The 14,985-nt window shown below is 39.7% G+C and overlaps 1 protein-coding gene across 4 annotated transcripts in view; it reads left to right on the top strand.

The window, feature by feature from the left end:
• Otud7b (OTU deubiquitinase 7B) overlaps positions 1-14,985 on the top strand; it is a 60,963-nt gene that overhangs the window by 22,200 nt on the left and 23,778 nt on the right. For 3 of the 4 annotated variants that reach the window (XM_048427829.3, XM_048427827.3, XM_048427828.3), the window contains 3 exons: positions 9,503-9,653; positions 12,209-12,397; positions 13,169-13,396. In XM_048427829.3, coding sequence (XP_048283786.3) covers positions 9,569-9,653; positions 12,209-12,397; positions 13,169-13,396 — 502 coding nt within the window. In that variant the 5' untranslated portion in view covers positions 9,503-9,568. Of the gene's footprint in view, positions 1-9,502; positions 9,654-12,208; positions 12,398-13,168; positions 13,397-14,985 lie in introns of those variants that run through there. The other variant, XM_085678076.2, reaches the window with a different exon arrangement.

Below are 14,985 nucleotides of genomic sequence, written 5' to 3'. Positions count from 1 at the left end.
ACTTTCTGAGCTTCACTACCTCTGTCCACATAGGATGTTAATTATGTAAATGATGAAAGTATGCAGGTCACTGCCTAGACTAGAGCCGTCGGATTGTGTTGTACACTCATGCCTAATCTTATGTTCATAAGTAGGAGAGACTTAGTTTTTAAGGTTTATTAATGCATGTATGTATATGTGTATGTATGTATGTATATATGCATGTATGTATATATGTATGTATGTAAGTATATATGTATGTATGTATACCATGTACATGCCTGGTGCCTTGTGCAGATCAGAAGAGGACATCAGATCCTCTTAAAGTAACAGGTGGTTGTAAGCCAACATGTGAATGTTGAAAGCTGAACTGAACTCCTATGCAAGAGCAGGAAGGACTCTTCAACTGTTGGGCCATCTCTCTAACTCCCCAACTTGTAAAAATTACTATTTTATTTTGTGTGTATAGTTACTTTGTCTACATGTATGACTGTGTAGTTTGTACATGCCTGGTACTTGCAGAGGCCAGAAAAGGGTGTTGGATTCCCTAGAACTGGAATTATAGCTATCAATGTGGCTGTTGGGAATCAATCCCAGGTCCTCTGGAAAGGCAACCAGTACTCTTAACTCCTGAGCATTCCTCCAGCCCCAATTTGCTTCTAAAAGTGAAACAAATACTGCAAGAAGGAGCAGACTATTTAAGTGAAAGAAGTCCAAAGAGTGCTGGAGACAACCTGTATTAGAGTGCGCACTTTTAACTCCATCTGGGATATGTGTGACTTTGTGTGACTGTGTAGTTACTGGGAGGGATAGTAACAGCTGGGACAGTGTCAATAAGCATAGATAGTATTTTTAAAAGAAAAATTATTAAAGAGTTCTTCTTGCTATTAAACAAATGTGATTTTACCATAAATCTATGGAGAACTGTTTGAAACTGAATCAGAATTAATACTGCCTTGCCCTTTGGGTGTCATTTAGATGTAACAAATGCCTCTGTATATATATGTTAGGTATCAGAAAATACAAAATTAAAAACCTTTAGGAGTATTTAGTTAAAAATATTTGGGAAATAGAGTCATGATATGTAGCCCAGGTTGGTCTGGAACTAAGTAGCTAAGGCTGTTCTTGATATTGAGAATTTTCCTGCATCAGTCTTTTGAATATTGAGATTACAGGTGTATACTACTATAATTTGAAACTTCTTTTTTATGATCTGTCAGTGTGTTTCTCAAACAAATCTATAAAAGCTATATAGTGAACTCACAGTTACACACATATAAATTGTATTTGTTCATACAGACCTCTTTATATCAATGGGGTAGGTCAGAAAACGGTAAATATTTGAAACCAACAAATAATTCATAAGCCTATTTTAAGTATGGATACATAGATTAGGACAAACATTTTAAAACCACACTGTTTGTTAGGGGTGTGTGTGCGCATGTGCGTGCACTTAAGTGTGTTAAGTCTATTTCTAAGCTTTAAAAATATAAGATAATAATGCCAACATCAAGGATATCTACCAAAATGTAATCTTCTCGTCTCGCCTCCTGCTGTTCTTAAAGATTCCACTTCCTAACTCTTGTAGGTAAAATGGTTGCTCTGTGTAGATTCCTGCACTAGTGACACTAACAGGTGTACACTCCTCATCCAGCTCAAATACCTTGAAGGTGGAATGGTGTCTCCTCTTCATCGTTTGTATCCCAGCCCTTAAGTTGGTATCTAGAAGATGGTAGTTCAGGTTGGCAGATCTTGAATGAATGACTGATAGTCAAGTTGAAGTTAGGATGGACATGTCTAAAACACCAACTAATAACCCTGGCAGGTGCTTTTCATAGAGCTTATAGTAGCTAAATGAGTTTTAGAGATGAGCAGAAAAGATAGATGCAGAACTAAAAAGAAGAAAGTGATGAGAATCTTTGAGCTGAAGTATCCAATTTGTTGTTTTGTTGTTTGGAATAGTATCTCACTACGTAACCTTGGCTAACCTGGTACTCTGTGTAGCTTAGGGTGGCCTTCAACTCAAGCCAGTTCTCCTGCTTCAGCCTTCTGAGTGCTGAGATTACAAGTACACACCAGTGTACCTGATTTTTAGGTATCTAATTTTATAAAAGGAAAACTTCTTTGTCTAGTAAAGGCTAAAAACTATTAACTGTATGTGAAAGGAAATTAATTACCAAAAGAGATTTATAAAATAAATTAATCTTATATGAATAACTAACAGAGATAGTACAGTAGTTTGATTTTTCCCCTTCTATCTGATTTTTCCATTGACTAGATATTTCATAATCAATAAAGAAATGACCAATAATTATGAACCAAGTAGGGGAGAGGGTTGGTTGTTACTAAAAGTTAGAGAGTTGACTTTTGAGAGCTATTATGTTTTGCATTTAGTGTAGGCTGTTGATTTGTTGTTATTGTTGGTAGTGGTATGTGTATAAGAAATTCAACAGTCAGTCTTTAAAGGGCTCAAGTAGAACTTTTATTTTTGTAGGCTATTTTAAAAATTGACTTTATTGAAAATACAATCTTGGCTGAGTGTGGTGGCGCAATGACTTTAATCCCAGCACTCAGGAGGCAGAGGCAGACAGAGCTCCGCGAGTTCAAGGCCAGCCTCATTTACATAGTGAGTTCCAAGACAGCCAGAGCTATGTAGAGAGACCCTGACTCAAAAGACAAAACAAAACATAACAACAACAAAACCCAAGAAAAGAAAACCCAACTTTGGCCTATTCTTAGCCCCATCTGAAAGGAAAAAGAAAAGTGTATAAATTACACATATTGTCTAAGTCTAAAACAATAGCAACAACAACAAAAAGCCCAATGCTTTTTTTTTTTTTTTTTGGCAGGCCTATAGTTGCAGCTACTTGGGAAGCGTGGGAAGCTGTGACAGGAGGATTGTAAATTCAGTGCGTATTTGGGTTACAGAGTGAGTTCAAGGTTAACTTGGGCCACATAGTGAGATCTGTCTTAAAAAACCAAACAACAAATCCCCAAGCAAAAGTGAGCTGAGCTGGAAATGTGTCTCATTTGGTAGAGTGCTTGCCTAACATGCATGAAGACCTGTGTTGGATTCCCAACATCACATAAACCAGGTGTGGTGGCATGGATGTGTTCTCAGTACTTGTCAGAAGCAGGAAGATCAGTAGTTGAAGGCCATTGGCCACACACAGCTCAAGGCCTGGGCTACATGAAACCTTTTCTCAAAACACAAAACACAAGACAACACCCCCCCACAAAGCAAAAAAAAAAACTTGAAAAAACAAGAGAAGATTTGTAGGACTCTTGGAGAGGCTGGTTTGGGAAGAGAGAACTTTGGAAGAAATAATGTAGGTAGTTGTGTTGGGTACTGGTGGAATTAGTATTGTGATAAGGATTTGGGCATAAAGACAGCTGGCATTTCTCAAAGATCTACTATATCAGCTATTACTGTAAAGATTGTAAATATTTGTAATACAAACAAGATATCTGAACTGTGTATTTTCCATTTTATATATTAGGCACAAAATAGTTGTATTCCCATGGTTCCGTAAAGTGTTAGGTTAGGGATTTGTAACAAGATGTGTCTGAACCTAGAGTTGATTCTTTGAGTGTGGACTTGAGAGGGTTAAGCAGTGAGGATGAACTTTGTATGAATGGATTGCACATTTTCTTCCATCTTCTGCAGACAAAGTGTGGTGTAGAGTAAGTACCAGGTCTCTGGCGTGCTGTGGGTTGACTTGTAAACATTTTGGTTCTGCTAGTTCTTGAGTAACATTGAGGGATCACCTAACTTCTTTGAGGTTATTTGTCATTTTCATGTGTAACAGAAGGTTAATGATACAAATCTCATCTCTTAGAGTTTGGAAATTTAAGATAATATCTAAAGCTTTAGCATATGATTTTCTTTCACTTTGTTTCCATTTAATATTACCTAGGTTCCTTGAGAATGGAAGTTGGCCATATCCTTTTTCTTTCTCAGAAAGTTTGGTTATATTTTTGTATTAACCAAAGTACAGCCTGCCAAACAATCTCTCCCTCCTACCTTTATCAAGAATTGTGTTCTCCTGCCTTCCTCTCTCTTCCTGTCTGGATTCGTTGGAATTGACATCATAAGCATGGAGGAGTCTCTGACCTTTGAAAATTCTTGAGTCTTAAATGTTGTGGTTTTTCAATGAGTTTCGAGAGGAATTGAGAGGACACAGAACTGGGAGAGTGGGTGTAGAGTGAGAATGTGGAAGCCTTGGAGGATGATGTCAAGCAGAGAATGTAGGGTCAGTTTCTTAGGTGTTTTAACAGAGGTCTGTTATCTTCCATCAAAATTACCAGTATTTAATTTTACGTTCTTTTCTGTTACTAAGTAATAGGGGACTTTGTGCATACAGATGGGCTTTAATTCAGTATTAGTCTGAGTTAAGCCATCTTTAGGGAAGAGAAGCCTCCATGCTGCTCTGTTCCCCTTCATGATCATGGCTATAAGGAAGCCACCATCAATTTAAGTGTTTTCTTTATAAGAGTTGCTGTAGTCATGGTATCTCTTCACAACAATAGAAGCCCAAACTAAGACCGAAGTTGATACCAGGAGTGGGGTATACCTGTAATAGGCCTGACTGTTTAGAGGAATTTGAACCTGCTACTTTGGGTTTGGAAAACAGTGGAATGGTTTAAGCGCTACTTAATGTGCCGTATTCATAGACATTTGGGAGACTGCGGTGCTAAGAGTTATTTGAACTGTTGGGGGCTCACTCAAGAGGTTTCAGAGGGGAAGAATTTACCTTTGTTATCTGCCTAAGGCCAAAGTGAGGAGTTTTGGATTAATTCTGTTGGCATAAAAAAAAAAATCTCAAAACAACCTGGTATAGACTCTGTCATGTGGTTTTTAATGGTAACTCTAATGAAGGAGAGCAAGCTGAACAGGATAAATGGCAAAATATAAATTTTGAGAAGAAAAAGAGCACCAGGAAGTTGAATGGAGCTAAATCTCTTATGTTTAAGGAGATAAACAGATTAATAAATGAAATTTATTACAGGGAATGGTAATCTCCAGGCGAGATCCTACCCAGCTAAATTTTCAACTTGTATTATGGAATTAAAGAGAAGTTTAGAGCCGGGTGTGTTTGTACATACCTTTAATTCCATTGGAAAGGCAGAGACTGGTGGATCTCTGAGTTTGAGAACAGCCTGGTTTAAAGATCAAATTCAAGGACAGCCAAGCTTAGGCAAAAAAGGAAAATAGAAATCTGGTAAAACTGGAGTTAAACAGGGGGCCATGTTCCAGCCCCAACAAGCATCAGGACTTGAAAGCTTTGGCCATGTGGTTCTGGCTTTAGAATTAAGGGTGGAAGATATGGATTATAGAAATTTCCTCCATACTTTAGGACAGCCAGTGAGACCAGAGACGTGTCAGGGATGTCCCTGAATGGAGTCCTATAGAGGCCATTGTGTTAAAAGTATGAAGTTGAAGCCTGGATTGCTTTGGAGACCCTAAGATGTTAGAGATGCCAGAGTCATAGGATACCTATGGAGGAGAGCTGCTAACAGGGAGTGGAAGCAGCCCAAGAGAAAGAAGTGTGCTGCAGTCAGCAAAGCTGAATAGAGCTGGGGATGTGGAGAGTGTTTTGACATCAGACATGGAGATGCAGAGTCTGGAGTTTGCCAAGCTGATTTTGTTCTTGCTTTGGTCTAGCATTTCCTCTTTATGCTCCCTTCCCTGTGTTTTGGAATGGTGAAGTATATCCTGTGCCATTATATGTTGGAAGTATGTAATCTGCTTTTTGATTTTGATTTTTATATGTGATTGCAGTTAAGAAATTGCCATGCATCTCAGAAGAGACTAGACTTTCAAACATGTTTGAGACTGTTAGAGACTATCGGGACTTTTGAAGTTGAACTGAATGCATTTCTCCATTATGATACGGCTACAAGCCTTTGGGGTCTAGGCAATAGAATGTGGTGGTTTGAAAGAAAATGGCCCCCAAAGGGAGTGGCACTGTTAGGAGGTATGGTCTTGTTGGAGGAAATGTGTCACTGTGGGGGCAGGCTTTGAGGTCTCTTTTCTTAAGCTTCACTTAATGTGAGTCAGTCAACTTCTTGTTGCCTGCAAGATGTAGGACTCTCAGTTCCAGTACCACGTCTGCCAGCACGCTGCCATGCTCCCCTTCATGATCATAATGAACTAAACTTCTGAAAATGTAAGGGAACCACCATCAATTAAATATTTTCTTTATGAGATTTGCCGTAGTCATGGTATCCCTTCACAGCAATAAAAACCCAAACTAAGACAGACCAGATGGTGATAGATGTGGAGGCAAAGTTCGGTTGGCACGCCAAGGGGAAAGTGAACTTCAGACAATACTTTGCAAGTGAGGAAAGAGCTCACCTGCTGGACCAGCAATTCTCTGCAAAGTGATTGAGGATGACAGAGTCATGATGTTGGGTCACAACAAGTATTTATGTGAAGTAATGATTTAATATTTTCCATTGAAGATTTCATCATTCTCAGGAGTTAATTTTGGTCTATAGGACAGAATAAGAACCATTATGTGAACAGTATTAGGGGGAGGGATCTGGTGATAGACTTGGCTTTTGCTTAGAAGAAAACAATTTATAACAGTTGGAGCCGAAAGCATTGAGCTCCCTGTCAAAGCTTGTACTCACTCGGGAACTGGACGACCTGCTAGAGGTGTAATAGAAAAGTCCTTGCACTGGTCTGAGTAATTGGTGAGGGCCCCTTTACTAGGAAACTGGTTGATTTTGACGTTTGAATCTGTCTATACATATAATCAACAAAGATTTGAGTGCTTTATTTGAAAAGTTGAAGGTTAGTGTTTTGTTTTCTTGTTTGGGTTTTTCCTTCCTGTGTGCTGAGGCAGAGCATTGGCTTCGATATCCCCATGGAATTTGAGAACCTTCAGCCAGGTGTGGTTTTGTAACAAGAGCTGCTGTCCTTACCTGTTGGGCAAAGGGCACAGTCCATGCCATGTACCTGGAGAATCAAATACAAGAATGTGCTGCCAAGAAGTTTGCTTTAGTGCTTCACATTTTTGCTGAAGAGCCAGTCTTTCCAGATATGAGTTATTTGTTTATTTTAGATGTTTGGAAATGAATGACCTACCTTCTGTTACCATGTAAGATCTCAGATGCCATAGCACCAATAGTTTTCATTTGCTTCTCTTTCTCAGGAGCCCGAGTCTGGCTAGAAATTGTCTGCGTGCCTGTGACTTAGTCAGGTCTTCTCCTTTCTGCTGAGTGCTGTTTGTGTTTTTCCCCATGTCCTCTCAGAAGGTTGTTAAAGTGGCTTTCCTTGTTTTGTTTCTTTACTTTTTTTTGTCTGTCTGTCTATCAAGACAGGGTTTCATAGGTCTCATAGCTCTGGCTCTCACCCTGTAGACCAAGCTGAACTTTAACTCACAGAGTTCTGCCCTCCTCTACTTCTGAGTGCTGGGATTGAAGGCCTGAGCCACCACACCCATTAGTCCTGTTTTATCTTTTAAGAGCAGAGATTGAAGTTCATTTTAGAGCTAGGCTTTTGATTTTGCATTGTTTATATGTTGTTATTAGGCTGTGCCCATGTCCTGTGACCAAAGTGCTGAGCACAGCGGGCTTTGGAGAGAATTCTTACATGCGCTAGGAGATGAAGAGCCTTTCATTCACCTATGATTTCTGAAAGCATTTAATTTTTTTTTAACCTTTTTAATATTTTTTGAGATTGGGTCTTTCTTTGTAGCCTTGAATTCTCAATCCTCCTGCCTCTGCCTCTTGGGTGCTGGTATTACAGACATTACCACTTGCCTGTCTTGAAGTTAAATTCTTAAGCACATACTTCAAGGGGAGCTTGGTCAGAAGTTCTTCATGTAGTTCTGGGTTAGTGGGAGGTTAATAACCTCAGAGGAATGTTGATTTGGTGCTCAGTATATTGAAGCAGATGAAAATTAGACATTTGTTTACATTGAATTTATTCAGTAGGTATTTATTACTGCCTGCAATATTGTAGATACCTTACTAAATGTTGGCCTGGAATAAAATAAATCATGTCCTGTATCCACTGACTTCTTGTGTTATTAGAGCACTATAAGAAACAATAGTTTCTCTTTCTCAAAAAAAAAAATCAAAAAGAGCTACCTACCACCACTAAGACAATGCAGTTATCAATAGAGAGTTAGAATTTTTATAACCCACAAATATTTATTTGCTTTACTATATGCAAGGAATGAAGAAAATTGGGATCAGATCACACCACTAAACAAGTTGTATCCTGGGACAGGAGTGGGGTGAAGAAAAAAATGCCCTGGAGTCATTCTTAGGCTTTAGGTGTAGGAAGACTGTTTTGTCTGAGTCACCTGTTGTTTTCAAGAATTCTGGTTGTGGCTTTTCCAAAAAGATGGAATTAGTGGGTGCAGTGGGCAGTTGGGCACCTGGGCACTTTATGAATGAGCCCCTTCTCCAGACCTGGTGAATTTGTCAGAGGTTGTTCACCACCCTATTTTTGCTTTCTCAGCTGTGACTGTTAACCACAGAGGAATGTTGGCTTGCTTCCAGGTCGTCAGGTCAGAGATATAGTTTCTGCTAAAGTCAAGTCTGAAAGAAGGGATTTTTTTTCCCCAGGTAAACTTACCTGGCACTCATCTATCCTGGGAGGAGAAAAACATTTCTGATTCTGCCTGTTTCCTGAACTCCTGAAGTTGCTTTTGTGATGAGCCTTTGGGCTCCACTCAGATGTGCAGAATAGCTTGCTGCTTTATTTTCAGTAGTTCTCAGTTTTTACTTTACACTTCCTGTCTCTTAGCCAGCAATGGAATATTATTAGTCAACCCTGAACTCCTCTGCTGTGTAGTACTCATTTTTTTAATAAGAGTCTTCTAAGGGCCAGTGTGCCATGTACTGTGTCAAGTGATTCGTTCTGGTGATACATCAGGCAAGTACACACACCTTCCTACTTTCCAAAACTTGGCGTATGAAAATCAGAGAGGTTAGACAGGGAGTGATCAGATTAACTTCAGAGGAAACCCAGGGCATGATGGCATTCAAGATGCTGAGGCAGGAAGAATGCAGAATAAAGCATTGTCTCCAAAAATAAAACTAAAACCCTTAATAATAAATATGTTTCAGGAAAGAAATGGACATGGGCTATGTTAGGAAACAGTGCAGGTTGGGGAGCTTTATAGGGCAGCAGTCTGCTGCTGCCTTCCTTTCGACTGGAGAAGCAAACTTGACACTGGGGTGGGTGTAGAGCACTTGCCCAGCATATACAAGCCCTGGGCTTAATACCTAGTGCCTCTTTCAAACAAACAAACAAACAAAATAAATAAATAAATAGCAGAGAGAAAGCTTTGTTCATAGTGGTTTGTGGTTATTGTGGGCAATAAGACATTATTGTTAATGAGGAAATTAAGTGTGATTCTTCAAATAATTTTAAACTCCTTATTTCAAACTTTAACTAGGATGAAGGGACCAGAATAGTTTTCCATTTAGATAATCTGTTGGAATTGGGCTGGAGTGATGTTGTTCTGGTTACTTGAGCCTTGTGTGCTTATCTCCTTTTCAGGTTCAAGCCTGGATTTTGATCTATGTTCAGCTCACATCCTGCTGCCTGAGAGTACCTGATGATCCCATGACCCTGGACATGGATGCTGTCCTGTCGGATTTTGTCCGTTCCACAGGTGCAGAGCCAGGGCTGGCCCGAGATCTTCTGGAAGGTAAGGAGAGAGTGAGAAAGAGAAAGCAAAATGTCATATTTACTATTAGGGTGATTTGGAATATTTAAGGTGATCAGAAAAGTATTCTGTATACCATAGACTTCCTTTTAAGTTGCTTCTTATTACCTGCTTGGTGTGCCTAACTATAGTTTTAAAATCCAAAATCCCTTCACCTTGTATGTTTTCGAGAGCTTTCTTCATGAGTTTGTATTCAGATAATCCAAGAAGAAAGTTAGATTAGCTCACTAAAATCATACTCATAAGTAAAAACACTTGATCTTGAGCTCTATCCGCTACACATTTGTATATACACTCCACACATATATACCACACACATGCTTTAACCTCTATACACACTCATGCACACACCACACACACATATATATACTACACGCATGCGCAACAACATACTCAAAATTAAGAAAAAATTAAAAATGAAATCATCTTCTTATAAAATGTGTCTGTGCAGTGTGCCTAGCGTATGTCAGGTACTAGCATATAGCAGGTACTCAACTACCAAGCTATAACTTTGAAACTGAGGTTCAATGAAGCTACATAGGATTTGAACCTTGACAGTTTTTTAGAATGTGTCTCTTAATGATTATGTTACAAATTACTTTTTATATGTTATAAACACTCATGTTATTTAAAAAAAAAAAAAAGCTGAGCGTGCTATGAGAGTGAAGATGGAAATCTGGCTCAGCTCTGGAGAGGCCCTGATGGGAGCAGTCTTGGTGTGGTCTAGGAATGGCAAGGAGACCAGAACACGAGTGGAGACTAGAATAAGAGTGAAGAAAGAGAGTTAACAGTGTTAGAATTAAGTCAGCAAGCATGGGTAGCTAGTGTAGCTTAACTGGAGGGTTAGAATAGAGACTACAGCAGGAGTAGGAAATGCATGTGGGAATCTGCATACAAGGTACTGTTCTACATGCTTTTGACTCATTTAACCTTCAGAACAGCACTGTGCTTCAGGCACAGCATTGCATGACTTTTTTCTGGGGAAGGCTATTTCTATCCATCCCTAATAGAGGGAGCAGATTATAAACGCCACCTCAACCAAGATTAGCCTGCTGAACCAGAACTTATTGAGGTTACTTTAGGAACATGAGTAGCATGCCAAGCATGTGGAAAACTGGACAGCTATGCCACCAAAAAGTCTGTCTTTGGAGCAATTCTTAAATGTTTATATATCCTTGGGCAGAGGAGAGACCTAATGAACGTCATTAATCTCATTACTATCTCCCTACCAAGGGGGATGTGTAAGTGCTTGACGTGTGTGTGTACTATGTGCATGCCTAGTATCCAAGAAGGCCAGAAGACGGTGTCAGATGGCAATGATCATATCCAACCTGGAAGAAATGGCTACTACACAGCATGCTAGTATTACTATCTACATTTTCATAAATAAGTAAATTAAAGCACAGAGAAAAGGATAGGAAACAGGAGAGGTCATAGAAAGTCTTGAATAGTGGGCAAAGGAGTAGTGATGAGCCATTACAGAAAGATTTTGAACATAGAGCTAAAATAGTTAGAACGGTGCTTTATAAAAACAAATCTCATGGGCTTTCTTGGGTAGATTGGAGGTAGTAGGGTACTTGGTGAGAAGCTAACCCAAGGCTACAGCAGCTAGAGTGCACAGTTGCAAACAGTCAACATGTATGAAATAATTTAGCTGCAGAAAACCACCATAGAGTCTTCCAGATAGAGAGCTGTTTGTACAGCACCATAGAGTCTTCCAGATAGAGAGCTGTTTGTACAGCAGGGCGGTGCAGCTCCTTTTGCTGCTGTATATCGAGAAACTCTTCACTGGAGAGTTCCATCGTTAGGTGGCTGTAAGACATCCTAGAATCTACCTCAGCTAATGAGCCTGGTACAAACTAACTGTGACTTTGAACAAGTCATGGTACTTCTGTAAGCTTTGTCTCCTTTATCTGTAAAAGGAGTTTCGTTTTAGTGACTAAATCTCTGAAGAGCCCTTTGAGTTTAGAGACAAAGTACCATTATATAGCTTACATAGGAAATAGACAATAAAGAAAATCGGTGCTTCAGATTGAAGAAAATTAAAGTAGTTGGATAAGAAAGTTAATAGAATTATAATGTGCATTATTAGTATGTTCTTACTTGGCTCATTTATTTATTTGTTCATCTATATCTGTCTGTCTGTCTATCTATCTATCTATTTATCTACTTTTTTGAGACAGGGTTTCTCTGGATAGCTTTGGCTGTCCTGTCTAGACCAGGCTAGCCTCTCACTCCAAGATCCACCTGCTTCTGCCTCCCAAGTGCTGGGATTAAAGGCATGTGCCACCACTGCCTGGCATTATTAGGTTTATTTTTGATATGAGGTGTTTTGAAACTGAGTCTGAGGTAGCCCAGAGTGGCTTCAAATTCTTTGATCCTCCTGCCTCACCCTCTCAAGTTCTAGCATTGTAAGTTTGTGCTGCCATACCTGGCTTGCTTGGTTGTACTAGGGTGGTTAGAATGGTCTTCCTATGTCTCTCCCCAGTTTCATAATACTCTGGGACTAAAATGGTATTTTTTTTTTTTCCTGTTAGGAAAGAACTGGGATGTGAGTGCTGCCCTCAGTGATTTTGAACAGCTACGCCAAGTCCATGCTGGGAACCTGTCCCCATCCTTTAGTGGAGGGAGTAGTTGTTCTAAGACCCCTGAAAAAGGGTGTTCAGATAGAGAACCCACTCGCCCTTCTCGACCGATCCTACAGAGACAGGATGACATCGTTCAAGGTATTGCTTGAACTGAGGACTGAGCTTTTGCATGTGGATTAGGAAGAGTTTGTGTGCTCCTTTAGAGGTGTTTTCATTCCTTACTCTCTTCCCGCCAAATCCAGCTGGTAATTTGTAGCTAGCTATACAATGGGCTGAGACTGCTTCACATCGACAACTGCATAGCATTAGAGCTCCCATCCCCTGTGATAACACCCATGTACTTCAAGCTGTGCAAACACATAATTTTACTGTCTCTGTAAATTTATGATAAATATGAATATTAATAAAAGTTATAGTAAGTAATATAAATGTTGGTGATGACACTGTCACTTTCTTTTCTATAATGGAAATCTTTTATACATCCTCTAAGACCCTAAGGATTACTAGAGTGATTATTTGGCTAAATCCAACCAAATGAAAGCCCATTTCTCTTATTTGTTCTTCTTCCCACTAGAAAAATGACCCAGTTGCTAAGTCAAGGACTCACACTCATGTTGAAAAATGGGAGTCAGAAATGAGGTCATAGGAAATGGAAAGTCAGGGAAACCCCAACAAGGTTAGATGAATGTGTTTTTGGTACTACTATAAGTGTCTACAAAAATACCATTTTGTATATTCTCCCATTTGTATTTGGCTTAAGAAAAGAAATGCCATGAGGTTCAGAAGTAGCTGGTTAGGTACAGTTTTTTCTTTGACTGGAAACTGTCAAGCGCTCTTACCACCTTCATCTGTGGAGAGTTCTCAAAATGGGCTGCATATATTCTAAGGTGACTCCATTTCTCATTGCAGAAAAACGCCTGTCTAGGGGCATCTCCCACGCCAGTTCCAGCATTGTTTCCCTGGCCCGGTCCCATGTCTCCTCCAATGGTGGGGGTGGGGGGAGCAGTGAGCACCCCCTGGAAATGCCCATCTGTGCCTTCCAGCTTCCAGATCTCACTGTGTACAAAGAAGACTTCCGAAGCTTCATAGAGAGGGACCTCATTGAACAGTCCATGCTGGTCGCCTTGGAACAGGCAGGTCAGTAGGTATTTCCTCTTTAGTGATGTCTCCTCTAATCTCTGCCCGCAGCCACAGAAAGAGGCCAGTCTTCGTCAGTAACCTCTTTTTTAAGTGTGTGATCTGATAGCTGTCAGAGATAGGGGTCAGTCAGATACGTGTCCTGAGATAATGAATGAAAACTAGCCAGGTGTGGGGGAAGGGGCAGGAATAAATGTTAGATACTTTGGAAAGTTCCTATTTAATAGAAGGGAAACCAGATATATAAAGGGTTTAGTAATTGATACCCCCAAGTCAATACATGAACAAATATGAGTGATTATAATTGACTATGGAGCACCTTTGCAAACACAGAGGACCAAGGCTATAGATGATGCACTGAAAGTCACATCTGTTCATACGAATCTTTTCTCCACATTTATTTACCTTTACAAGTGAGTTCATTTTAAATTAGCATTAAAGTTAATTTTGGTCAGCAAGATAGCTCAGAGGATAAAGACATCTGCCACCAAGGCTTGATGACTTGCATTTGATCCTTGGGACTCACACTGTGAAGAAGAGAACTGACTCCCACAGGTTGTCTGCTCACTTCCACACAGTGCTGTGACATGCACACATGTGCCATTGCTTATACACTCACACACTAAGTGTGATTTTTTTTTAAAAATTAGCTACTGTAGAACAGTATGGTAGTTGGCGGTTCTGGGAAGAATTTAGGTATTAAAATATCCTCATGGTGGTGGTGGAGATCGAAAAAGGCTAGGCTTAGTGGAGTATTCCTTTATTTAATCTCAGCATTCTAGAGGCAGAAGGAGGTAGACCTCTTATGAGTTTGAGCCCATCTGATCTACCTGATCTACACAGCAAGCTCCAGGCTAGCTATCACTACCTAGTGAGGCCTTTCTCAAAAATGGGAAAAAAAAAAATCCCCAAGGGGGCTAGAGATATGGCTCAGCACTTAAGAGAATCTGTTCTTCCAGGGACACAGGTTTTGTTTCAGTACTCACATGTAAGTCCGCAGTTGTCTATAACTCTACTTGCAGGAGAGCCAATGCCCTCTTCTGACCACTGAGGGCACCAGGCATTCTTGTGGGACATAGACATACATGCAGATAAAACACCCATACACGTAACTTAAATAAATATAAAAAAAGATTTTAAGTTCTAATGGAGGGAAAATTGGAGGTTGGAAGTAGGGGCATGGAAAGAGAGCTTTTTCATTTCATATCCATCTGTATTGACTATAACTCTCTTTAGAAGTTAGCAAGTTATCTGGGCTAGTGAAATTATAAGCCGTTTTACCTTTTGTAGACTTTTAATTGCTCAAGGAAACACAATTTTAAGGGTCGTTTGTAGACTAGCTTCCTCCTGTAAGTCCTGGCTTGGCAATTGTGAGATTGCTGTTCACAGTTGAGTCTGATTTACTTGAATGCTTTATGTATTTTTTCTTTTTGATTATAACTTTAATGTCACGCCGCACACCTGCAGAGTGCTGAACGATGCAGATATATACCATACATAGTTTTCCTTTTGTTTGTGATTCAGTTAAGTTGAGCTTTGCTTCTATTGTATTTACCAGTCTTTTTACCAGAGTGAAGGATTCACAGTCA

Source organism: Myodes glareolus, chromosome 17, assembly GCF_982192425.1.
Source record: "Myodes glareolus chromosome 17, mMyoGla1.1, whole genome shotgun sequence".
NCBI lineage: Eukaryota > Metazoa > Chordata > Mammalia > Rodentia > Cricetidae > Myodes > Myodes glareolus.
Note: the sequence above shows the minus strand (reverse complement) of the source record. Positions and strands in the feature narration are given on the sequence as shown.